Source organism: Hyla sarda, chromosome 8 (assembly GCF_029499605.1).
Source record: "Hyla sarda isolate aHylSar1 chromosome 8, aHylSar1.hap1, whole genome shotgun sequence".
NCBI lineage: Eukaryota > Metazoa > Chordata > Amphibia > Anura > Hylidae > Hyla > Hyla sarda.
Genome location: NC_079196.1, coordinates 87,983,419 through 88,010,659, shown reverse-complemented (window position 1 = coordinate 88,010,659; position 27,241 = coordinate 87,983,419). Strand labels below are relative to the sequence as shown.

Sequence of the window (27,241 nt, the reverse complement as noted above, 5' to 3'; positions counted from 1 at the left end):
TCGATCATCTCTGCTCTGGTCTGCTCGATCTCAGACCAGAGCAGAAGACCCCTGGAGACAGCCGGAGGCAGGTGAGGGGACCTCCGACTGCCATGCCGGATGATTGGATCTCCGCGGCAGCGCTGCGGGTGATCCGATCATCCATTTTGGTGACCGCACTGCTGCGGATGCTGTGATCTGTATTGATCAAGGAATCTGAGGGGTTAATGGCACACATCAGTGCGATTGCTGATGTGCGCTGTTACCGGCGGGTCCCTGGCTTCTGGAACCTACTGCGCATGACCCGAGCATCCAATGCTCTCGGTCATGTACTGGATGTAAATGTATGTCCTGGTGCGTTAAGTACCACCACACCAGGACATACATTAACGTCCTGCGTCATTAAGGAGTTAAGGAGAAGCTAAAAATATGTGTAACAAATAACATCTAACATCTTTTCATTCTTAAAATAGATTCACCAGGAGTTGTTTGTAAAAGCAGGACACTAATGGAGTAAAAAGATTGTTTCTATGCTTGAAAGTACATGGAAACATTCCTCACCATTTATAGAACACAAAATATAAATGACATCTGAATTCATTCCTTGTTATATCTATTAGGAAAGTGACATACTATTGATTCTGTAATGTACAAAAATAGGTTCCCCAGAGCTGGGTCTGTGCTTCAAATGTTATCCATTGCTCCATATGTTATTTACTCAATTTCCATTTATTTCAGTTCTTCAACACTTGTGTCAAATTACATGAAGTTAACCAGTATTGGGTTCTATTCTAAAGTCTAACTATTCAGGCCATCCTTAAAGCGTGCCTGTCATATCACAGAAAAAAATAATGCTTATACAGATTACTCATATTTATCATAGGGGGGGGGGGGGTTGATAAATTTGGCACACATTAACAAAAAGCAATAAATCACTTCAGAACAACATTTTGTATGATTCCTCCTCTCCTCTGCAACTTTTTGTGATTTTTTTTAAAAGTGCCCTCCAGTTATGTAAGCCAGGTCTGGCTCAGGCCTGACTTAAAGGTGTACTCCTGTGGAAAACTTTTTTTTTTTTTTATCAACTGGTGCCAGAAAGTTAAACAGATTTGTAAATTACTTCTATTAAAAAATATTTATCCCTTCAGTACTTATTAGCTGCTGAATACTACCAAACACAGTGCTCTCTGCTGACATCTCTGTCCAGTTTAAGAACTGTCCAGAGTAGGAGAAAGTCTCCATAGCAAACATATGCTGCTCTGGACAGTTCCTAAAATGGACAGAGATGTCAGTAGAGAGCACTGTGGTCATGATGTCAGCAGAGAGCTCTGTGTTCCAAAAAGAAAACCATTTCCTCTGTAGTATTCAGCAGCTAATAAGTACTGGAAGGATTAAGATTTTTTAATAGAAGTAATTTACAAATCTGTTTAACTTTCTGGCACCAGTTGATTTAAAAAAAAGTTTTTCACGGGAGTACCCCTTTAAGTTTGTGACTTTTTGAAGGGATTTGCACTTTTTGAATGCCTACATGCAACATTCTCACTTAAACTTGCACCCATTGCAAAGTGAAAACTGAAAGTTGCTTAAGGAAATCTGTTTGCTATTTTATGTGTATCCACAAAAGCCACAAAAAAAAGGGCTTAGGCGCACATGCGACTTTTTGTGCACCCAGATAAAAAATAAAAAAATAAAAAAAGCTCTAAATGCAATGATAAATCTCCCGCTTTCAAAATGATCCTATGTGAGTATTATGTCTTCTGTGGTCTGTAGTAGTCTGTATTATGCTGTCATATTTGTCCCATATTTACAATTATAAATTGTGACAAGGTGAGAAGAGGATTATTGTGCCAGATATAACCTAACCCTACAGGGAGACTCATACACTGCAATCAATGCTTTACTCTTGCTCCACTAATTCTTATGAATATACTGACTATGTTATACACATTTCATAATATTTTTTTTTTATGAAACAAATGTACCATATTGAGATATTTCATACCATGATATAATGACATGCATATCCTCCTAATGCTTTAAGCTGTCATATACTCAGATGGGGATGTAGGAAATGAGGTCTGTTAACATCTCTATATTTCCCATGCAAACCTAATTCTCAGACTGAGAACTAGTAAAACAGATGCTAGTGAACGTGAACAAAATTACATATATATATATATATATATATATATATATATATATCAGAAAAACAGCAAGAGTTAGCATGTGCTTCCTATCCTATCAACAACTTGGCTTTAGGAAATTGGAATATGGTCTGTTATCCAGATATACAGTTTGCCGATTTTACCCGTGATCTGCTTTAGATGAGGGAATCGGTTTGGCACAGATTTGGAGACTTAGAGATTTAGAATTGGAGACACTGCTGGGCATTCTTTGTGACAATATTTCAGAGGTCATTTTATAGGGAGGGGATGCTGATCTCTGCTGTGAATGGTGGTGGACCCAGTGTTACCTATCTACTAGTATCACCTTTTACTGTGCTCCTAAGAAGAAAGGCATTACTGACCTATATATAATAGGAAGTCTCAGTTTACTTTTTAGGCCTAGTGGCCATATTGGAAACGGTAAGATTTTAGCATTATTATAAAATATAGATAATAAAACGGAAAAAATAAAAAAACATTCAAAAAATATATACTTGAAATAAAAACCTGATTTAAACAATAGGTTATTTTCTAATGACACAGGTGATTATGTATGTATTACACCCTACACCCACTACTTTCATTGGAATTTCTGCATCTGAGCCCAGTGAATGTTAACCACTAAGTGTACATAAGGCTTCTTTTGATAGGAGTCCCTGCTCACCAACAGGTCTTGTTTTGAGAACTTTTACTCCAACTGCACCAAGACATATGAAATGACCCAGGCACCCCCATTACTTACACTTCACCATAACCATATAAACGTCAATGGTGCACACTGGTGGCTGAGGAAGTCTTTCGCCTTTTTCCAAGAGATCAGGGATTTCCCGTGTTGGAATTCCATCATAGGGCTTTCCACCAAATGTCATTAGCTCCCATATAGTGACACCTAAAAGACACACATTTCAGTCCATTAATTCTTGAAAAGTTTTTCGGAACTTGACCATTTTAATTCTATCACAATAAGTTAGGCTAATGAATATAGAAACAGAGAAGGGTTCTGTCTATAAGGCTGCCCTCCTGATAACACACATCAGTCAAGAAGTTGTCAGTTTGCTGGTGGGAGCAGAAATACTGCTATGATCCCTGTATGGATAAAGTATCATCCGGCATATACATAGCTCTCCAAGCTTGTATGGACACAATATGGTAAAAAAACATAACAAAGAAGAGGATAAAGATATAGTTTAAGAGAGAAGATATGGCCAACAATGAAGAACAAGTTGACCAAACTCCATAGAGACTACATTTTTGTGCTACTCTATAAAATGATAATCCTTAGAGAAAACAATACTTGCCATAACTCCAGACATCACTCTGATGGGTAAACTTCCTATAATGAATGCATTCTAGGGCCATCCACTTCACTGGCATCTGAATAGAGAAAATAATAATATACTTATGATACATCTGTACAAAACTTTCAGTGAATGTGATCAGCAAGAATTGGTATACGCAATCTGAAATATGTTATTTTAGGAAATGAATTAAAGACACACAATGGCTGCACAAACTAATAATATAAGTTTTCTTTTCAAAGTGGTATATCTAAACAGCTGAATATGAGGCCTAGTAGTCTAGAGGGAATATAGGTACAACATGTTGTTTGGTAAACAATAGACTTTACTCTGTTAGCCATTCAGTATTTTTTTCTTTCTTTCAGGGCTTTCAGGGTTTTGTGATGCTCTTTTAAGGGCATTTCATTTTCTCATTTGTTTGAATCTATGTTTCCTTTTTACTTCAGATACTTAAGCTTCTCTTCTCATTTTTTAATGAGATGGAATAACAATGTCAGTTTTACAATATGTCGGTGTGGTGTGCATGCACATTAAATTGTTGCAAATCCCTGTTTGTAAACCAGACTTAGATTGCATGGCTCTTTTGGACATCCTCACAACATACTATCTAGAAGGTATCAAGGTGGTAGTCATTCCCTTTTGCTTGACCGATCCCAGCCAAATTTAATATGGTTTTGTATTCAACTCTATTATTTTATTAAGTTAAATTGAAAACAACTCTATCAAGGCACCATACACACAGACAGGATCCATTTGAGCTGAACAGTAGACTTGCTTTGTTCAGTCAATAGTATATATGTACTTTGTTCCCACTTGCATGGTTTAACCTGAATATAAAGGCCAACAACCTCTTTACATCTTTACTGAGGATGCTGGATTCAAGAAAGTACTTGTGTCTTAAAGATGATCTAAAATATGTGATAGGCAAAGTGCATTTTGCAAATAAAGAGTTTTGTTTCATTTTCAAAATGTGAGTATTCTTTAGGATCCCTGTCCATTCCAACACTCGCAGCAAAGGGAGTTGTTGGCCTGCATCTCATGGTTTATTCATGGTGCAAACTCCTACCGATGCAATGCAGCATCTGGACACCATTACTGAGTACAAGAAGAGCCAAATCCCCAGAGAGTACTTGTTGACCATCATATCTTCAGTAGCAATTTTATGAGGTTAGTGCATGTCATTAAAGTCTATTCTGGTGGATTTAGATGTGGTAGTTTTTTTTTCTTTTTCTTTATTGTAGCTTGGTGTTTCTCTCTAACTCTTAGTAGCACGTGGTTTGCTATGACGATGCTTTTGTATTAAAACATTTTATTTAGCAAAATTACTGTTGTACACATTTACCTAATGAATAAACATTTTTGAGAACATAAGGTTTGGTTCTATGTCAATGTTATATTTATAAAGTTATATTTATATTATAAGCTGCAACTGTGCACTGTGACCAAAACTGACATCAAGAGCGTGCCAATAAAAACTGCTTACTTTGCCACCATCAGCATTGTATTCCTTTTCATCTCCTTCTAGTAGCCGGGCTAGTCCAAAGTCTGTGATCTTCACATGGTTGGGAGACTTCACCAATACATTTCTAGCTGCAAGGTCTCTGTGAACCAAGCGGCGTTCCTCCAGGTACATCATGCCCTGTCATACAAAAGACAAAATATATGTTATTTAGTTAATATATAGTTACAGCTGTCCTTTATGTGAATTGTTGTTTATGTTTTACAATTCTACAGAGCATTGCTGGTAAACCAGGGTAGAAAAAATCCTTGTTAATAAACATATTTTATTCATAGCATTTCCAAGGTTTAATGTAGCGAGTACACAGAAAATGCTTACTCATTATGCTAGGTCCATTTATATAAAATATTATGGCCATTCAATGAGTAAAGTATAATGCAAATGCATAAGTGCATCAGGGGTGATTGTGCATTTCATTATAACATTGCATTTATTTTGACAAATTTTTTGCAGAATTGTAGATAAAATGTGTCTTCTGCTGATGTGAACCTATGCAAACATTTTTTGAAATAAATATTATTATGTACAATCCTTTAGTATTAAATTTTTCTTAAATATAAAGAGTGTCATGTTGTAAGCAGAGGCCAAACCTGAAGCTTCTATGCAAAATCTGTAACAGGCCCTCCATGTCAAAGACCTCTCACCCCACCACCAGCACCTTGCTCTGTACAGATCAGGGGCAAAACCCCCAAAACAACTGTATATTAGTGATGAGCGGCATTGCCCATATTCAAATTTGCGATATTTCGGGAATATATAGACGAATGTTCATCCTATATTCTCGAATTTCGCGTATTCGTTATTCACATATGTGAAAATTCACATATTCGCGTATTTGAGGAAGAAAACAGTGAGGGGATGGGCAACTTTACTATTGGTTGCTAGGAATGTTGTTGATAACCTCGGACAAGTGTATTTGCATCATTCTAATTGGCCCACAAGTGAAAAGAAGGAATATACAAATATTCACATATGCGCAAAAAAAGCGAATATTCGCAATTTCGAATACATAGTGAATATATTCACAACATTCGGGTATTCGCGAATTTGCGATATTCGCGATAAAAATTCTAAATGCGAATATTCGCGCACAACACTACTGTATATGAATGGATACTCATATTTTTAGATGAGGTTCTGGTTTGGCTGTGAACCTCTGGTCATGTTCCAAGACTATTTTATGGGTTGCAAAAATAAAACAAGAGGCATTGCACAACATAGGATAAATACCAAAAAACACAATATGAAGGTTTAAGGGCATCAAGGGTATGGAATGTGCTAAACTGGTGGGGTTGTGGGAATACCAGGCACAACTCCAGACAAAAGCCCAGACCTAGGTATGTAACTGCGGCTCCCTTTAGCATGTCATCACTTTATGGTGAAACTCTCATAGGGCAGGGTCATACGGGTCGCATCCGAAGAGTATTTCATGCTGTCGATGCGCCAGCGGGAGTCACAGAAGAGCAGCAGAGCGAGCAGGAGGATATCCGCCACTTCAAACCCTCTGTGACTGCTGTCAGCGCATTTGCAGCAGTCACAGTGTTATAGCTGATCAATGTATTTCCTCAAATGAACTATATATATATATATATATATATATATATATATATATAATAAAGAAAAAATATGATAAAAATGTGACCTATGCAGTGCTTTGGATTATTATAACTAAGCTGGTTATCATTAATAACAGAAAATGAAAGAAAACATTATATCGTAATGACAAACATCTCTGCTGCATACGATTCCATTTGAGGGTTCATATCTGTACAATCTGCATAATATGTGGTTAAATCTCTATACTCTACACTAATAGACATTTTTTTATGTTACATGGATGATGCAGAAATAGTGGACTTAGTCTGTTTTAGGCTTGTCCTGTATGCAGACACATGTAATGTCATGTAAACTAACCTTAAGTGCCTCTTTTTGCCCATTACTATGCAGGAATGTATGCAGCTGCAAACCCAAGTAAGTAAATAATCGTCCCCTTCTTTGCAGTGAGTGTTCATTTAGCATAAACAGCCTCAATGCACAGAGTAAATTAATGGCACAGTCTCCCATGGCAATCCTCCAATTGTTCTCTTCTCCCTATTAATATTGTACACTCGGATGTTAAGACTGTTAGACAAGATCCATGCTCAGTGTCTGTATCCTGAGCACATTCATTTTGTTGTGAGCTGTTTGCTATTAATGAACCATCCAGGTGTCTTGACAGATAAGCCAACAATACCTCAATGCATGTCTCGTGTTCTCCCCAAAGCATTTCTCAGCTCGGCAGATCGCAGACTTGTGCTATCACAGAGTATGAAATGTACACGATATCCAGTTACAATAACATAACACTTTGCTTCCCACTTTCATCACTCTTACACTTGTGTTATGCTATAGCATACTTATCTGAATGCATCCAATATGATTGTTTTTTCTTAAAGTAGTTTTCTGAAACTTTTTTTTATTGATGCCCTTTCCTCAGGATAGGCCATCAATATTAGATTGTTGGGGGTCTGACACCCAGCACAGTGGCGATTGGTGGTTCCTCAGAGCTGTGGACCGTTTATACACAATGTACAATGCTGTCTGCTTCTGTTTAGTGGCTCTGTTGGGTTATTGCTGCTCAGCGCTTATTGTAGGGAATAAAAGCTAAGCTGCAGTAACATTTGAACTTTTTACCACAACCCGATTTGGTGACACCCTGTCATGAGATATATATATTGTGTTTGTCTATGTGTGAATACCCAGATATTATTATGTAAATAAAGCAATGAAGTATTTTGTGTTCTGATATCATGTTGTGATTTTATGTTAAAGGGGAACTCCGCACCTAGACATATTATCCCCTATCAAAAGTATAGGGGATAAGATGTCTGATTGAAGGGTCCCGCCGCTGGGGACCCCCGTGATCTCGGCTGCGGCACCCCAGACATCCAGGGTGCATGAAGTAAACTTCGCTCCATGCCAGATGACTGGTGAATGAGGCCGGAAGCTTGTGACGTTATGGCCACGCCCCGCTCATCATGTCACGGCCGTGCCCCCTCAATGCAACTCTATGGGAAGGGGTGTGGCGTCCATCATGTCCCCTCCCATAGACTTGCATTGAAGGGGCATGGCCTTGACATCACAAGCCTCCGGCGCTGCACCCGACATTCTAAACGAACACTGTGTGCAGCAGGGAGATTGCGGGGGTCCCATCTTATCACCTATCCTTTGGACAGGGAAGAAGTTGTTTAGGTGCGGAGTACCCCATTAAATTTTTTCTTGAGAAATTGTAAAATATAGTGAGTTCTTCTTTAAATCAGTGTTTCCCAAACAATGTGCCTGCAGCTGTTTAGGCAAACTGGTTAGGAAACATTGCACAATAGTAAAGGAAAAGGAAGGGTGGATACATCTGTATGTTATAAATCCACACATTTATTCATCCCAACTTAAACCTGTTTGCATGAATTTCATTAAAAGGGATATGCGGTAGGAAAAATAATTATTCCCTATCTGCAGGATATAGGATAGGGGTCTGACCGCTGTGATCCCCCGCAATATGCCATATGGGACCCCAGCTCAGCTCCAGCTCTGCTCCTGTAATAACGTGTGGGACCCAGCAAGGAAGCTGGTCGAAAAACATCCCCTCCATTTATTTCTATGGGAGAGTCAGAAACACGCAAACACTGTGTCTCCGCCTCTCCCATAGTGATGAATGGAGGAGGCGTGTTTTGACCAGCTTTTGTGTTGGGTACAACACACGCATTAGAGGAGCAAAGCTCAGGCCAAGGGGAGGCCCTGTATGGGAGATCACGGAGGGGTCACAGGGGTTGGACCCCCCCTGTTATTACTAATTGTGTGAGAATGTATACATTTTGTAACCTGAAAATTGGAGTCATTAATGAAATTCATTCAGTGTGGACATATTTGTATATTGGTATACATATTGGCATACATGGGAGTCCATGTCATCTTGTTCCATTTAATGGATCATGCTATGGATATATTAAGCCAAGGTATAACATAATGGAGGACACATCTTTATACACATGAATTCCTTAAAAGAATATTCCGAAAATCAAAACGTATCATGTAGTGATGAAGCAGTTAAGCATACATGCATGCTCAATCATCATTCCAATAAAACAAGGGAAACAGGATCCCTATTCTTATGATCAGTCGGGGTCCCAAAGGATGGGACGCCAGCAACATCAGAAATTTTTCACCTATCTTCGGAATAAATGATATGTGTTACTTCATTAAATTCCCTTACATCGTATATACTGATTATCCATATAATGTGTTTTTAATTGAGCCAGTAAGTACCAGTAAAACTCTTCTAGTGTTTCCTTTCTACTTCCACATCCAGAAACCATAAAAACATATTTTTTTCTTTCCATCATAAATATTAAAGTTGTTTCCATGGTGGCATCAGGCACTGTTTGCGACATTAAAAAAGTTGCTTTTCAGTCTGGCACAATATCCGTCCTCCCACCCATCATGCCATCCATTAAAGGTAATGTGAAAGTTGTGTCAGCTAATGGCATGAGGTGCATCAATATGATGGATGTCAAGGATCCTATCAGTGTTTCCATTGTATCATGAATTTCATTGTGAAAATGGACAGAAAAACTAATGTCCCTGACTACAATGGTTGAAAAACTTGACATTCATTGAATGAATAGGATGACAAATTGAAAAACTGAAATTACTGATGAAAACTTTTCATCAACATGGTCACTTTTATGGTCATTCACTGTCTTCTCCAACAAACAGAAACATAACCTTAGTGAGAAATGTCAAGTATGTGAAGTGACGGTGGCTCCCAGTGGTTGAATTTTGGGAGCATAATATCAAATACTGATGTCTGCCTATATCCCAGGCCGGGTACCAGGCCAGCCATGCACCTGGAGCTATGGGAGAAAGGTAACTTACCTGTCATAGCCATGTCGTCATTTATTACTACTTCTGTTCCTCTGAATCTACATTTTTGAAAACATGAGCTTTGCTGACAATAAAAATGTACCCTGCGTTGAAGCACTGGTGGTGCAACAGTTCAGACCTCCCAGGCAATTAAGGCTCTCTGTGTCCCCATATACCCTTCATGATCTCCTACACCTCCCCTAGTGGAAGTTTCCCCCCCCCCTCCCCCATCCCTCATCCACACTTAACCCCTCTAGTGAAGGCCTCTTATCACACATGGACATCATATATAGTTTATCCCCTTCAGCTAAGGTAGTTTCCTGGGCTAACCTCCCTATCTCTTTTATACAGGTGTTGGTCCCAGACTTAGATCTATCCCCTTGGGTCGTCCAAAGTTTAACACGTCTGTCAATTATACCTTAAATGATGACCTCCTCCCACATACTGAATCACAGAAAAAATATTCTCCTCACAGAAATTACAGAAAAAATACTCTCCTCACAGGAATTAAAAAATATTTACAAGCTCAACATTTTCTGCATAGCTTACACACTGTTGACAGCCCCAGAAACATCCTAGCTCTCCGCCACCTGTCCTCCTCTATCAAAGGCTTGAAGCTAATCTATGGTAACTTACTGAATTCTAGATTATTCCGTAAATCTTACCCCTTAAGGCTCTGGTAAAGGCAACACGTCTTTAAATCTATCTATGCAGCCTGCCAATGTTCTTCCCATATTGAGTCTGCACTTTAAGCTATATTCCGCTGGTACTATACCCCTGATTGACTGTTGCAAAGAGAGCTGAGAACCAATGTTCCCTGGTCCCCTCAATCAGTCTTCCTGTTTCTTAATTTAAAGGGTCTGCCATGCCACTAGCGTGACTTATATTGCATTATTTCTATCCTCACTAAAATTGCGATTGTGAGTAATTGGAAATCAGCAATGGTCTCCTCGTAGATCTCCTAATCAGTAAAATAAACACAACTTACTCTTTTGAGAAGATAATTGCCTTAGGCTCTGGCAGAATGCCTGCCTTTACTAAACGTTGGCAGCGTTGGACCACGGCATCATACTGTAGGGATATCTAATGCATTGGAACATCCTGTTGGTTGTCGCTGATTTTGAATTCCCGATTGCCCCCCCTTTCCCCCGATATCCTCTATTCCGTTCAAACATGTGAATACTTTTATTCCTCTAACGCCCTTTATATTTGGAATATGGTTTATTTGGAGTTTACACATCTTCTATCTGTGCAACTATGTTTACTCTACTGGTGGGACAATAAATGGGCCCTCTAGGTCGGCCTATTCTAAAACGTCCTTTTTGCCTGTTATACCTGTTATACTTGTGTTTAAGAGTTGACTGACTGTTACAGATTCCGGATACTTGCCATCTGCTGATTTGACGCAGCATGTTGCTGTGATTGCTGATCTACCTGAATTGGTGTATCTTGTGTTTCTTTATTTGAAAAACTTAATAAAAAACTTATTTACAAAAAAAGTTACCCTGCAGCCTCTGGTACCATCATCTCTTTCCTGATGATCTTGGTCAGAAGAAACACTTTGAGAGGCCTTTCATCATGATGCATCTTAAACTTGAGTATATGGTTTTTGTCTTTGGTGGCTTTATTATTGCTACGTTAATTACTCTTATCTTGGTTTTTGTCCCCCTTTTTACTGTTTGTCCCCTACTAATTACCAGTATTACTGCGGTCCCCCTATACTGTTATATGGTTACCAATGGCACCTAGCCACATGTCTGCTGTATAATTGTATCTGTTTTGGCAAATAGTAGTATAACTAGCATCAATGTAAATAAGGGAGGCACCCTTATTTAATAGCAGGATATAGTGCCACAAGTGGAACATAGTGTTACTGATTTATGTTTACATTTTACTTCTGCACCATATAGTACTCGATCACCTGTTTATATACTATCTATTATATCAACTTATTTTGATTATCTTAACGTGGGGGAACTGTATCTATTACTATAGGGCATACATACTTGCCAATCTGGTGTGTAGGGGGTTAATCTATCTATTTATCCATTGACCTGCAATGCCCCCAATTCACGCCATCAAGTGTCTTAGAGCTACTTACTGCTTAGAGCCACTACTCAACATTACACTCCATAGGAAGCAGCTAATGGAAGTTTAGGACTCACAATTAGCTGTGAACAGTCATTTACACTGAGCTATAGGGATTCCTATCTAAAAGGTCACCCCAAAAATGCTAAATGTCTTGTCACCCACTCTTTAACAGTAATAAAGTGATAAATTAGGCCCATCTGCGAGACAGCCATTAGTAGCTCCTAGCTCTGTTTAAGCAGTTGTTCAGTACTACAATTCCCAGGATGCATTGCTTTCCATCAGCTCTTCATCAAAGTCCTCCCCCCCTCGCTACTCCCCTCCCACAGCACTCTTGCCAGTTCTGCTCCAGAAACTTTGTTCTACACAGCAGACTATCTTTCCACACAGGCAGAGACTGCAGCAGCTGCTGTATTCATTCCCTGCCTGCTTCTCTGTCATTGTTAAGCACAAGGCAGCACAGTTTAAACACATCTCATACTTACTGTGTTGCTGTAGCCTGGCACCACCATTACACAATAAATGGAGACAAATGCTTCTGACCATTCATTGTGTATGTGCCAAATAGCTTATCAGTGGGGATACCAGTTGTCCACATCCTGCAGATCTTCATTGGCCTATACTGTGGATAGTCCATGGGTGTTAAATGCCCGTCAACTTGAATGCCCGGCTATCTATCTATCTATTTATCTATCTATTTCTGTCCCTGTATCTTTTCATGATTTCACCAGTCATGCCTAGTCTATAATTCTCTACAGCATCTTGTGAAACCTTTCTGTGTGTCTTCAACTACTGATATTTGAAGGTCAGAACGTTAAGCTTTTTCATTCTGAAACATGGACTACAGGCAAGCGTAGCAGTTCTGTAGAATGCTGTCAGAACTACACATGAAATTGTGTCTGACTGATGTCTAACACAATATGGCTGGTCTTATTCTGTAGTGAACAGTGCTGTTCTGCTGAGCATACAGAGACAGCCTCCCAAGAGACCTATTGGAGCATACAATGGTTACAGCAGAACATGCTGCTCATCAATAAAACAATTAGGCAATGAATAGATACCCTGTACATTAACCAGTAAACCAAACAACTGGCCAGTACTCAGTACAGCACTCAGTTAAGTCAGGTTTACAGAATATGTGTGCAGGTTTACTGTTAAATCTACTATTACATCCTTATCAATGTTGATATGTAATGTATGCATAGGGGCACATCTTGTTCCATTCCTTTTTACACAATGTACAGTGAATACTCTTTGAGGAGAATACCTAAAATTTATTTAAAAAATGTGATCTTGCCCAATGCAAAATATGTGGTGGACTGAAACTCCATAATACTAAGCTGATCAGGATAGGGGCGGTCTTTTCAAAATTTTGCGTTTTGGTGGATTAAATGTTACCTTAAAGGGTCCTTCTGGGAAAATATAAATGAGTCAATTACTAAGGACAGAGTGAACCTAAACATTGTAATGCACAGACTATGTCTGCTGACCATGATAGGTGCCTGAGGTGGCCAATTGGCTAATTGTATTACTCTGTGGTGCCCAGGAATTGCAGTTTGTTGGCATATTTCCTGTGGCTCTTGACAGACAAGTGTACAGTGATGCACTCAAGGATTCCTGGTACTGTCCAGTAATAATACAATTCTGTCTCAATGAAGACAACAACTGGCACATTTGTATGGGCACTGTAGTAGCAATAGCTACTTAAGGTTGTTTTTAGAGAGACGGGACCTGGTTAGAAATTCCATATGATACAGTGTGCTGTGACATATGCTTTATCAATTTCAGGACAGAGTTTCCTGCTTGGCAGCTAAATTATTACTATGGGTCCCAAAGGGCAGTTGGCTACCCACCTCTACTCTCTGGTAATGACTGAAACAAAGTCACTCTCAAGTTGCGTAATGGCAACAAATATGGCAAGATTCCTTGATGGCTCAATGAAAACAACTGGATCTACCAATAGTGTTGAGCGGCATAGGCCATATTCAAATTTGCGATATTTCGCGAATATATGGACGAATATTCCTCATATATTCGCTAAATTGGCATATTCGTAATATTCACATTTTATTTTTGCGTATGCGAAAATTAGCATATGCGACAATTAGCATATACAAAAATTAGCATAAGTGGAAATTTGCATTTGCCAAAATTAGCATATGCTAATTTCCGCACATGCGAAAATTTGCACGCCAGTCTCACACAATAGTATTAGAGCCTTCTTACACCATACAAGCTGGAAGCAGAGAGGGGTGATCACTGTGATATGTACTGTGGAAAAAAAAAGAATATTCGTAATTACGAATATATAGTGCTATATTCGCGAATTTGCGAATATGCGATATTCGCGAATAAAATTTGCATTGCGAATATTCGCGAGCAACACTATCTACCAATATCAATCTAATATCTATGAATAGCTTAGTGACTTTTTATCAACACAACTTAGTCACTGGTCCAGCTTAGGCTGGGTTCACACTACGTTTTCTCCCATACGGGAGCGCATACGGCAGGGGGGAGCTAAAAGCTCGCGCTCCCGTATGTCACCGTATGTCATTCATTTCAATGAGCTGGCCGGAGTGAAACGTTCGGTCCGGTCGGCTCATTTTTGCGCCGTATGCGCTTTTACAACCGGACCTAAAACCGTGGTTGACCACAGTTTAAGGTCCGGTTGTAAAAGTGCATATGGCGCAAAAATGAGCCGACCGAACGTTTCACTCCGGTCGGCTCATTGAAATGAATGACATACGGGAGCGCATACGGTGACATACGGGAGCGCGAGCTTTTAGCTCCCCCCTGCCGTATGCGCTCCCGTATGGGAGAAAACGTAGTGTGAACCCAGCCTTAGTCAGTCTGCCGGAATCTAAACCTGTATTTTTCCATAACAACCAATCAGAGCTCAGCTTTCATTTTATCAGAGCTTGTTAAGATATGAAAGCTGAGCTGTGATTGGTCATTGGTCAAGATCTACTAAAACTGTCCCATTCTTAGAGTTAGATTTGGATTTAAAAACATTTCAGGTTTTTTACAGTGGCTTGTGCCATCTGTCTCATCTTTAGACTGCCTAGTCTCAGTATAGACCAACTATTAGTTGACTTAACTGCATTAGGATATTGTGCTAGAATTTTGCACATATTTGAAGCATGGTAGCGCATCATCACCCATGACCTTTTACTAAAGTCACATCCCCTGTTCCAAAGGCCATGCCCTTTTTTGTCTTAAAAATGTTGAAAGCTTGTTATGTAAGACAGTGTTTGGTGCACATGGCGCCAGAATTGCCACATCTGTAATAGTAAATCAGGGCCAATAAATATGTTTATACCACAAATGAATACATTTTTGCCACAGCCTTAAATCCATTAAATATTTAAGCTCCCAAAACAGGACTCCATTTATTCAGGCATGTAGACTTAATTTTATGCTTTCATGATAGGTTAGAATAACAAACAGCATGAACCTTGAAGAAGGTCACTGTTGTAAAAATCCATGAAAACCATGACATAGATAAAAATACATATAAAGAAGAACTGTACTTTAAAAGTATCCAACTGCTATGACTTTGCAAATAAATCAGTTTGGGAGAAGCTGTGCATAACAGTCCAAATCTATGCTAGAATTTCAAAAGCATAAAGGTAAGAGAAGGCTGCGTGCATGTTGTGTTCCAGCTCAAAGCCTTCCTGGTGTCCTGTCTGGAATAAAGGATCCACATTAAATGAGAAGAGGATGGAATGTGACAGGTGAAGTTGTACACCGAGGTATCATTCATGACCACACATAAGGATGCAGGAAACCAGCAGAAAAAACCCTGCAGGGTCCCAAAGACTTTTATCCAGAGAAGATATAATTAGAGGCCAATTAAAAGTGGGTCAAAATACTTTAATTCAGTCTCGTATTAATTGAGCCTAAAAGTGTATCAAGATCAAAGCATATGTTATATAAGAGTTATATCAATGAATACCAAATAAGTTTACACTAGAAACTGCTAACTCTCCTGTGTTTGAAGTTTGCGGATAAAAATAGTTGATTTTTTTTACTGGCAGCACATAGTCTCAGCATGAAACTTAAAGCTGTAGCATGTTTACCAATAACAGACGGGAACCAGAGATATTTAGTGTTTTATAGTATCTCGGTGTTACAAAAACCACAAAAGTGATGAAGGTGTTTATGTTCCTTTTCCTTTTGATGGATTTTATTACAGAAAGTTGCAGTGACCTCTGAGAATGTCTTTCCCTATTCAGTTTATGTTGGTGTCTGTGTCCGTTTATGGATTACTCAATAGTAATCCCAGTGTTTTATCTCCCAATAGACTTTCATGGAAGGACGGGATGATGGATAAATGTCTCCGTTTCCCAGTTCACCCGTAAAATGAGCCTTGATTTTGATCCTGATAGCACAAAGTCTTAAATACTGACATGCCTTTAGGAGAATCTCATTGCAGATGTGTAAGTAAAGAGTCATGGGCTTTGGTGCTACAGTGAAGTCATGTTGCTTGGATTTGTATGAGAATTGTGATTATTTATTGGGAAGAATAAGACAGTGAAAGAAATTGTGATCGGGGTTTGCCATACAAGGTACCAGTCATATGTAGACACTAGGATTCAGGAAGCAAAATATTCCATCTAGGTAAAGCTGAAATATTGGAACAAACCAACAAACAAGTATCTCCTGTCTACAAATCAAGATGGGTGCTTGTCGATATAGCTAGAGGTATAATCGGTAGGGGAAGAGAGATTGTGATCCTACTATTACAGCTCTACTGAGACCACATGTGAAATACTATGTCCAGTTCTAGAATCCTCATCTACAAAAATATACTTATAACATAAAATGGGTCCAAAGACAAACTACAAAACAGTGGAACATCTGAAGCATAAAACAGGAAAGACTTGAATAATAAATCTATATAACCTGGAGGAGAGAAGGGGGAGAGGCATGATTGAGACCTTAATATGATAAGAAGGGAAGTGTTTTATTAAGAACCTAAACACAAGAACAAGGGGGCGCAATCTGAGATGAGTTAAGTAGAAGATTAGAAGCAACATGAGAAAATATTTAACTGGAAGAGTAGTAGGTAATTGGAACAAACTTCCGACAGATGTGGTAGCTATATCCACAGTATGGGAATATAAGCATGTATGGGATAAACATATCTATCTGATTATATGGTTATTATAAAAATAGCCGATTATTATAAAAATAAATTAAATATAAGGGAAAACTAAATGGACCAGGTTTCTAAGGGTCTACATATTCAGCAGAATTTCGGTTTGCGGAATTCAACCTCAAATTAAAGCCCTTAGACTTCTATGGGATTCCGCACTCCAATTCACACTTCTGAATTCCTGCTTGTGAAATTCCACTAGCGGAATTCTGCAAGCAGAAGTTCAGAAGTATAAATGGGAGTGAGGAATCCCATAGAAGGGGGAATTCCGCAAATGGAAATTCTGCTGTGTGAATAGACCCTTATTCTGCTGACAATCTTCTAGGGTTTTAAATCAGTAACCACTGGTATTGAATAATGGAATCCACTGTACATCCATTTATGCAGTCGATCTACTGAACTTTACATTCTCTATTCAATGCAAATTGATAACTGTATGAGCATTAGGGATGAGCGAATCGAATCTGGAGAATCTGAATTCATTAAAAATTTCAGGAAAAAATCAATTTATAACAAATGTGAAAAATTGATGTGATTCGATTGCGCGAATTGCTTCATTAAACTCCATTTTGTGTGGTCCAGCCTCCAGGGCATCTAAAATGGTGGATCCACAAGTGAGAACATGGGGCAAGGAATTCTGGGAAGATAGGAAGGCAAGGCGAAAAGGTGAATAAGCGGGATGACCCTGAAGCACATGCAGCATGCAGCCTATCAGCAGCCAGCCACACCTGTGAAGTCACAGCCCTATATAATCGTCAGCCATCTTGCAGCCAGTCACATCAGCGTTCTATTGCAGAGAGAGGACAGACAGCAGTGTGTGTTGCACAGAAAAGCATTTTTGCAGCAGCGATTCACCTCCCAGTCACATCAGTGTTCTGTTGCAGAGAGAGGTGAGTTGCACAGAAAAGCTTTTTTACAGCAGCGATTCACCTGAAGCCCAAATCCTGCCTAGAAGCACTGATAGGGAAGGGAGTGAGATTGAGAGAGAAAGTGCAATTTTGGGTGTAGTACACAGCGATTGTGTGCTGCAGCACTGGTTTGTAAAACAACTGAAAAGCTAATAGCAGCCAGCCAGTTAGGGTGAGCAGAGCACTAAAAGCATAGTGTCCTCTATTACACCTGTGGTGTACAATTTTGTTCCTGTTAAAGTCTTAAGGGCCTAGATGCTGTGAAAGGCCAACCAAAGGTATACACCTACTGGTGTTGTAGACAAATACTGTTTACGTATACTGGAGTGCACTGTTCTCCCCTTATAAGTGCATACCACATATGTATATCTAAGTGGTGTTCCATTTTGTTCCTGTTAAAGTCTCCAGCCACCTCCAGGCTGTCTCATTCTGCAACTATATGGTTTCCTCATGCTTCCACCACCTCCAGGCTGTGTCTTTCAGCCTTTATATGGTCTGCTCTTGCTGCCGCCAACTCCAGGCTGTGTCATTTAGCCACTATATGGTCTTCTCATGCTGCTGCCCACTACAGGCTGTGTCATTCAGCCACTATATGGTCTCCTCATGCTTCCGCCACCTCCAGGCTGTGTCATCTCCTCATGCTGCTGGCACATTGAATAAAACTTTTCAGGTTCGTCTATTTGAAATCTTCAATTTAAATGTAAAAAAAATATATTTAATCTTTTCAATTGTGATGGTCTCGTCAGGCTGTTGCCACTCAAGGCTGGGTCATTCAGCCACTATACGCTATCCTCATGCTGCCGCCAACTCCAGGATGTGTCATTCAGCCACTATATGTTCTCCTTATGCTGCCTCCAACTCCAGGCTGTGCCATTAAGTCACTCTATGGTCTCCTCATGCTGCCGCCAACTCCAGGCGCTGCCATTCAGCCATCATATGGTCTCCTCATGCTTCAGCTAACTTCAGGCTGTGCCATTCAGCCACTATATGGTGCCACCTACAGGCTCTGTCATTGTGCGACGACTCTAATAACAGTATTATTTCACTAACCCAGCACACACCCTATGCGTGTTACAGCAAGGCAAAGTGTTCTACACCCCTATTGAGGGTCTTTGTAGGCCAGGAATAGACGTTTTAAATACAGATTCACCGCAAATAAATTCGGACCGAACCAAATTTTTTCGGAAAATTCGGTGAATCGGCCAGATCAAATTTTTCTAAAAATCGCTCATCTTTAATGATCATCAGTGACCCAACCATATCCATTTCACAATACCCGACTGTTGTATTTCTGAATATGTTCACATCCAACTATTATTGAAATACAAAGATGCTCAAATTCAGGCCTGATGCCTTTAACCGTGTAATTAACTGAAATGTATAAATCACCGGATTCCATTCAGCTAAAACATTCAGCACAGTTGTCTTAAAAGCTCTCTTGGATATTCACCGGTAATGGCCTATCCTGGCCTATTATGTGATGTAACGTGACTATTAATGAAGGAACAAGCTTTTGTGATTTACTATGAAATCTTTATTTAATTTATTTCGGTTTATGGGCTCTTTGTGCAAGTATCTAAATCAATCTCACATAAGTCAGTAAAAAGCCCCATGGGGACTGCTAGAAACCTCGATCACGAGGATAGATGAGCTATAAAACACTTATTGGTCTGGGATTTAGTGGGGGGATAGTTCCGATTGCTTGTGTATGTGCTGTTGTACTTCATTGTTTTCAGATGCCATAGTCTATCATTTCTTTAATACTGTGAATAATTCAACCCAGTCAACAAACATTTGAAATGTGAAGGGAAATTATTTACCAAGCCCAGTAGATATTTAGTATGAATGGATTAATGAAAAACAAATTCTTATTTGATTTGCCATTGTATATCTGTACCCAACTGTTATATATATATTTTTTTTATATTATTATCTTTGATATTAAATGTGTGTCACAAATTAAAGCTATAACATTAGGGCTATGTTCTCACTGCATAAATAAGTATGGGAATATTTTTTACGCTCTTTTTTTTCAGCCTTATTTTTTCATAATCTGTAAAAAAACAAACACATTTCTCAATGATGCTTCAAAAAACTGCTGCAAAAATGCTGTTATTTTCACAAAAATGTGAACATAGCCTAACTCCTGTTTCTATAAGAAACCTTAAAGGGGTTATCCACCATAAGGTGATTTTAGTACGTACCTGGCAGACAGTAATGGACATGCTTAGGAAGGATCTGCGCTGGTCTTTAGGCTAAATGGCTATGTTGATAGATTGCCACAATACTGTGGCTTTTTGTGAACTGGTATTTACTTTTTTAGTTTTCTTCTTTGCCTACAAATTGAAACATAAATGAGCTGCATTGATTCAAAAGACCTGTGGTTTTCAATAAGGGTGCCTACAGCTGTTGCAATAGTTGCAGATTGATCTCTTTCCCACCAAGCGATCGCTCCACCCATTGAAGCAGACAGGCTCCCTGTCATCAGCTCTCGGCCGCATTGCAACCTGGGAAAAATCTTAGACAACAGTCATTTTGTATGCTGTTAAAAATAAATATTGGGGGGAAAAGCACATAAGAATTGTGAGAAAACCGCCACACACAGGTACAGACATTCTCTCACCAAAAACAATGAGGCCAAATATGGAAAAAATTCATATACTTTATTGAAAGAACAATAAAAACTTATGTTAAAAAATTACATAACAATAATGAATCGGTGGTCATACAACACACACTGCAAAAGAATGATGAGAATGTCCCGTACGACTAAACAGAATGTACAAAATACAAAAGGTCTCATTCAAAATGGTGGCGTACCATATGGAATATGTCAATATGCAAATACATAACATGTATAAGAAATGAGACTATGAGAGCCAAGAATCGAATATAAAGAAAGGAAGGGCAGGGTAAACAAAGAATGGAAAAAGCAAACAAATTCTGGTCATGCACCCTATCCTGGGACAACTCACCTACCCCGAACGCGTTTTCGCTTGCCGCTTCGTCAGGGGGCGTGTCTCAGGTCAGAGGAAGTGATGTATAAATAGATAGAGGGAGCCAATCCGTAGCGTCATAACAAAAAAGGAGGTCAGGATACAGGTGAAAATTATTAGTGTCACAGTCATGTGTTCTACTATGTATCCTATGCGATACCTTCTTGGTTGGTCATACTCCGTCAGTGCCGCGCGCATAGTAAGAGTCCTGGTCAATAGGATCCGGAAATGGGGAAGAGGATCACAACGAGGTCTGGAGGTATCACGTGACACTAAGTCACGTGATCCCCCAGCGCCGGATCAAGAAGAGATAGAAGGGAATGCTGCATCAGAACGAGGTCTGGAGATGTCACATGACATCTGGGAATCAGAATAGGACCAGGAGATCAGATCGAGACTGAGCTTGGTCACATGATCGCGAGTAATGCGATGCGATCAAGTCCCACCCCTTAGTGATCGATATAAACATAAGAATAAAAAGCCCATGACACACTCGGGCAGCACAAGCCGGCACAAAATTACATATAGGACAGACATACAAAACATACAACACAACACACCATAGTGATAAACCGTGCAAACAGGAAACTTACCCTCCACCACAAAAAAGTGAAAGCGTGATTGAAAGCTGTGAAGAAAAGTGAAAAAAGGAAAAAAGGAGAACAATACATGGTGGTAATAAATCCATAATGTACAATTCATAATAAATATTATTATATATGGACATGGTGACAAAAATTAATAATAATAAGCTAAAATCAACGTGAATATCAGTGGAGATTGGTGACAAAATGTGAATAAAAAATATAAAAATATGTTAATGGTGATAAAACCTAATAATATTTGATCAATGTGATCAAAAAAAGTGTAGAAAAAGTGTATAAAATAAGAGTGATAGAACATAACTATACTAGTAAAAACAATTAAACACTATTATTAAAAAGATGTATAATTAGATACATGATATTATAAAAATGATCATGTGCAATTAAATATTTTAAAGTGCATGTGTGTTAATTATACAATTGAAAGGTGCGAGTATGACCCCAGGCGACAGGGTAGGACTGTCCCCAGATAAGGTGCATGAACAATGACCTAACACATTAAAGTACAACTTTAAATTGGCATATAGACGCGGAATAGCTCCCAAACCTAAAAAGAGGGAGCTATTCCGCGTCTATGGGAGCTATTCCGCGTCTATATGCCAATTTAAAGTTGTACTTTAATGTGTTAGGTCATTGTTCATGCACCTTATCTGGGGACAGTCCTACCCTGTCGCCTGGGGTCATACTCGCACCTTTCAATTGTATAATTAACACACATGCACTTTAAAATATTTAATTGCACATGATCATTTTTATAATATCATGTATCTAATTATACATCTTTTTAATAATAGTGTTTAATGAATTGTTTTTACTAGTATAGTTATGTTCTATCACTCTTATTTTATACACTTTTTCTACACTTTTTTTGATCACATTGATCAAATATTATTAGGTTTTATCACCATTAACATATTTTTATATTTTTTATTCACATTTTGTCACCAATCTCCACTGATATTCACGTTGATTTTAGCTTATTATTATTAATTTTTGTCACCATGTCCATATATAATAATATTTATTATGAATTGTACATTATGGATTTATTACCACCATGTATTATTCTCCTTTTTTCCTTTTTTCACTTTTCTTCACAGCTTTCAATCACGCTTTCACTTTTTTGTGGTGGAGGGTAAGTTTCCTGTTTGCACGGTTTATCACTATGGTGTGTTGTGTTGTATGTTTTGTATGTCTGTCCTATATGTAATTTTGTGCCGGCTTGTGCTGCTCGAGTGTGTCATGGGCTTTTTATTGTTATGTTTATATCGATCACTAAGGGGTGGGACTTGATCGCATCGCATTACTCGCGATCATGTGACCAAGCTCAGTCTCGATCTGATCCCCTGGTCCTATTCTGATTCCCAGATGTCATGTGACATCTCCAGACCTCGTTCTGATGCAGCATTCCCTTCTATCTCTTCTTGATCCGGCGCTGGGGGATCACGTGACTTAGTGTCACGTGATACCTCCAGACCTCGTTGTGATCCTCTTCCCCATTTCCGGATCCTATTGACCAGGACTCTTACTATGCGCGCGGCACTGACGGAGTATGACCAACCAATAAGGTATCGCATAGGATACATAGTAGAACACATGACTGTGACACTAATAATTTTCACCTGTATCCTGACCTCCTTTTTTGTTATGACGCTACGGATTGGCTCCCTCTATCTATTTATACATCACTTCCTCTGACCTGAGACAAGCCCCCTGACGAAGCGGCAAGCGAAAACGCGTTCGGGGTAGGTGAGTTGTCCCAGGATAGGGTGCATGACCAGAATTTGTTTGCTTTTTCCATTCTTTGTTTACCCTGCCCTTCCTTTCTTTATATTCGATTCTTGGCTCTCATAGTCTCATTTCTTATACATGTTATGTATTTGCATATTGACATATTCCATATGGTACGCCACCATTTTGAATGAGACCTTTTGTATTTTGTACATTCTGTTTAGTCGTACGGGACATTCTCATCATTCTTTTGCAGTGTGTGTTGTATGACCACCGATTCATTATTGTTATGTAATTTTTTAACATAAGTTTTTATTGTTCTTTCAATAAAGTATATGAATTTTTTCCATATTTGGCCTCATTGTTTTTGGTGAGAGTATGTTATAGTGGCCTATGGTACTATTACTTAGTTAGTTTGGTTAACAGGTACAGACATTATATTATGAACTACTACACTAACTTTACAGCCCCTGTAGCATAGTCAAATAAAAAAAACTTGAATACCCCTTTAAAAATTAACAATTACAATGTATGAAGATCCGAATTTAAAATAAGGGTCGATTTTTCAAGCGGTCATGTAAAACAATACTTATGCTGTATCAATATGGAATGACTTTGATGCTTTGTACTGTACGCTACTGCAAGTCAAATTTAGGAAAATCAGGCCAAAAATGAAGATGAAAGATGAAACATAGGAAGGTGATGGGGACATGTACTAATGCAAACTTAAAGGGGAATTCCAGGAAAAAACTTTTTTTTATATATCAACTGGCTCCAGAAAGTTAAACAGATTTGTAAATTACTTCTATTAAAAAATCTTAATCCTTCCAATAATTATCAGCTGCTGAAGTTGAGTTGTTCTTTTCTGTCTGGCAACAGTGCTCTCTGCTGACATCTCTGCTTGTCTCGGGAACTGCACAGAGTAGAAGAGGTTTGCTATGGGGATTTGCTTCTACTCTGAACAGTTCCCGAAACACATGTCATCAGAGAGCACTTAGACACCAAAGAACAACTCAACTTCAGTAGCTCATAACTACTGAAAGGATTAAGATTTTTTAATAGAAGTAATTTACAAATCTTTTTAACTTTCTGGAGCCAGTTGATATATATAAAAAAGTTTTTTCCTGGATAACCCCTTTAAGACCATTTTACACAGGTTCCCAATAACAAGTGCTGATCTCAGTGATCGACATTTGTTTACTGAGCCTTCACAAAATGGCACATTTTGTTCCTTAAGCCACATCCTTTTTTGGTGAGGCAAAATAAATAAATGCTATAAAAGTCTAGTAAGCCAGATTTTTAAGCAAATTTTGCCATAATTCTGGTGCATAATTCCCATATAGTGCACACATTTCCAGGCCCTGAAAATTCTCTTAAAAAAAGAAACAGCAGTAAATGTCATAAAGAGAATCTCACCTCTCCAATCCACTGATCCAGCACACATATTGTGGTCCCCCTGGACTATGTTTACAAGAACTACGGACTGCTGAAGCATTTCTGCTGAATCTTTGAGGGACTTGGCACTGGAGTGATGCCTTTTTTATTTTATATCATTTGCTACTTTAAGCCCTTAACTTTAGTATATTCTCTATTTTATCTCTAAATCATATCCACAAGAACAATAGATAAGCTACAGAATCTTTGTGCATTGTCTGTTATTCTGATGCTGTACAGGGGGATTCAAAGACATGTGACTGAAAAACCAAAACAAAACCAGGCTGACCAGTATGGACATACAGGAGACACAAACCACGGTATTTTATGAAAACGTCTGGATTGTAACTAATACAGATTACATCTGAAACACCCTGGGGGGTATTTATGAAGCACTTTACCCTTGTTTTCTGGGGTTAATTTAGTGCAAAAATTTGGCACAGTGCGTTTTCTGCACCTTTTGTTGCACCTTTTCATTTACGGTCATCCCTTTCCTTGGCAACAGTATGTGTGTTTTCAGTCAGGTTTTTGCAGTGGTCAGGAATTTATAAAAATGCTACTTTTTAAAAAGGCGCAAAATTTGGCGCAAATCTTTAAAAAGGCGCAAATCACCACCACCTTGCATAGAAAACACACATTACATGTAAATTTGGTGCAATGAGTTAAAAGTCACCCATGAAAAAAAGGAGTAAAAAAAATAAATACCACAGCCATTATTGATAAATACCAATGACCCCCCCCCCCCCCCTGACTTTTGCATTCACTTGCAGATTGGAAGAGGACAAATTCACTGACAGGCTGGCATCCTGCTCTAGCACCAGTTGAGTCCATCTGATACGCATCACAAGTCAGCTGTTCACAACTCTTCTCTGTTTCTCATTTCTGACAAGCCAGCCCCCTGATGACACGTGCGTCCCATTTGTACAGTAGGGATCAAAAGTTTGGGCACCCCAGGTAAAAATTTGTATTAATGTGCATAACAAAGCCAAGGAAAGATGGAAAAATCTCCAAAAGGCATCAAATTACAGATTAGACATTCTTGTAATATGTCAACAAAAGTTAGATTTTATTTCCATCATTTGCACTTTCAAAATAACAGAAAAAAATGGTGTCTGCAAGAGTTTGGGCACCCTGCAGAATTTATATATTGTACTGCCCCCTTTGGCAAGTATCACAGCTTGTAAACGCCGTTTGTAGCCAGCCAAGAGTCTTTCAATTCTTGTTTGAGGTATCTTTGCCCATTCTTCCTTACAAAAGTCTTCCAGTTCTTTGAGATTTCTGGGCTGTCTGTCACTGCTCTTTTAAGGTCTATCTATAGAGATTTTCAATTATGTTGAGGTCAGGAGATTGTGAAGGCCATGGCAAAACCTTCAGTTTACGCCTCTTGATGTAATCCCCCCGTGGATTTTGAGGTGTGTTTAGGATCATTATCCATTTGTAGAAGCAATCCTCTCTTTAACTTCAGCTTTTTCACAGATGGCATCAAGTTAGCATCCAAAATTTGCTGAAATGTTATTGAATCCATTTTTCCCTCTACTTGTGACATGTTCCCTGTGCCACTGGCTGCAATGCAACCCCAAAGCATGATTGATCCACCCCATGCTTAACAGTTGGACAGAGGTTCTTTTAATTAAATGATGTTCCCCTTCTTCTCCAAACGTACCTTTGCTCATTCTGGCCACAAAGTTAAATTTTAACCTCATCGGTCCAGAGAACTTGTTTCCAAAATGCATCAGGCTTGTCTATATGTTCATTTGCAAAGTTCAAACGCTGATTTTTGTGGTGAGGACGTAGAAGAGGTTCTCTTCTGATGACTCGGAACGCACACATCATAAAGAGGCTGGCTTGTCAGAAAAGACAAGAAGTAGCCAAGCCCCCTGTTATCATCTGACCTGTGACATATTGTCCCAAGCTGCACAGGAAGCCAGAAAAGGCTTGAGATGACAGTATTTACTAGTGCAGAAGAATGCAAGACCTCTGGGGGCATAAAAATACTAAATGGGGATGATCAATCTCTGACAGGTAACACAAAAGTAAATTTATAACATACAGAATGGGGCATTAAAAGGGGTACTCCACTGGCCAGCGTTCGGAACATTTAATGCCGAACACCGTGTTCGCGCTGCAGGGGTCAACCATGCTCCCTTGTGATGTCACACCCTGCCCCTGAGGGGGTGTGGCGGGATGTTCCGAATGCTGGCCAGTGGAGTACCCCTTTAAAAGTATAAAAAACTAGTACCCCTTTAAAAGTATAAAAAAGTGGAATACTCCTTTAATGTGTGTATGTATATATATATATAGATATAGATATATATAGATAGATAGAGAGAGAGAGAGAGAGAGAGAGAGAGAGAGAGAGAGAGAGAGAGAGAGAGAGAGATTTTGATGTTGTATGAAAATATTAAGCATGTACTGACTTTGTTTGACGTCTCCCTGGTGTCTTTGTTCCATCTTGGTG

The 27,241-nt window shown here is 39.0% G+C and overlaps 1 protein-coding gene across 4 annotated transcripts in view; it reads right to left on the bottom strand.

Moving 5' to 3' along the window:
* ERBB4 (erb-b2 receptor tyrosine kinase 4) overlaps positions 1 to 27,241 on the bottom strand; it is a 1,050,606-nt gene that overhangs the window by 71,192 nt on the left and 952,173 nt on the right. For all 4 annotated transcript variants that reach the window (XM_056534264.1, XM_056534265.1, XM_056534266.1 and 1 more), the window contains 3 exons: positions 4,926 to 5,081; positions 3,443 to 3,518; positions 2,887 to 3,033 (listed from right to left, as the gene is read on the bottom strand). In XM_056534264.1, the coding sequence (XP_056390239.1) occupies positions 2,887 to 3,033; positions 3,443 to 3,518; positions 4,926 to 5,081 (379 nt within the window). The remainder of the gene's footprint in view (positions 1 to 2,886; positions 3,034 to 3,442; positions 3,519 to 4,925; positions 5,082 to 27,241) is intronic.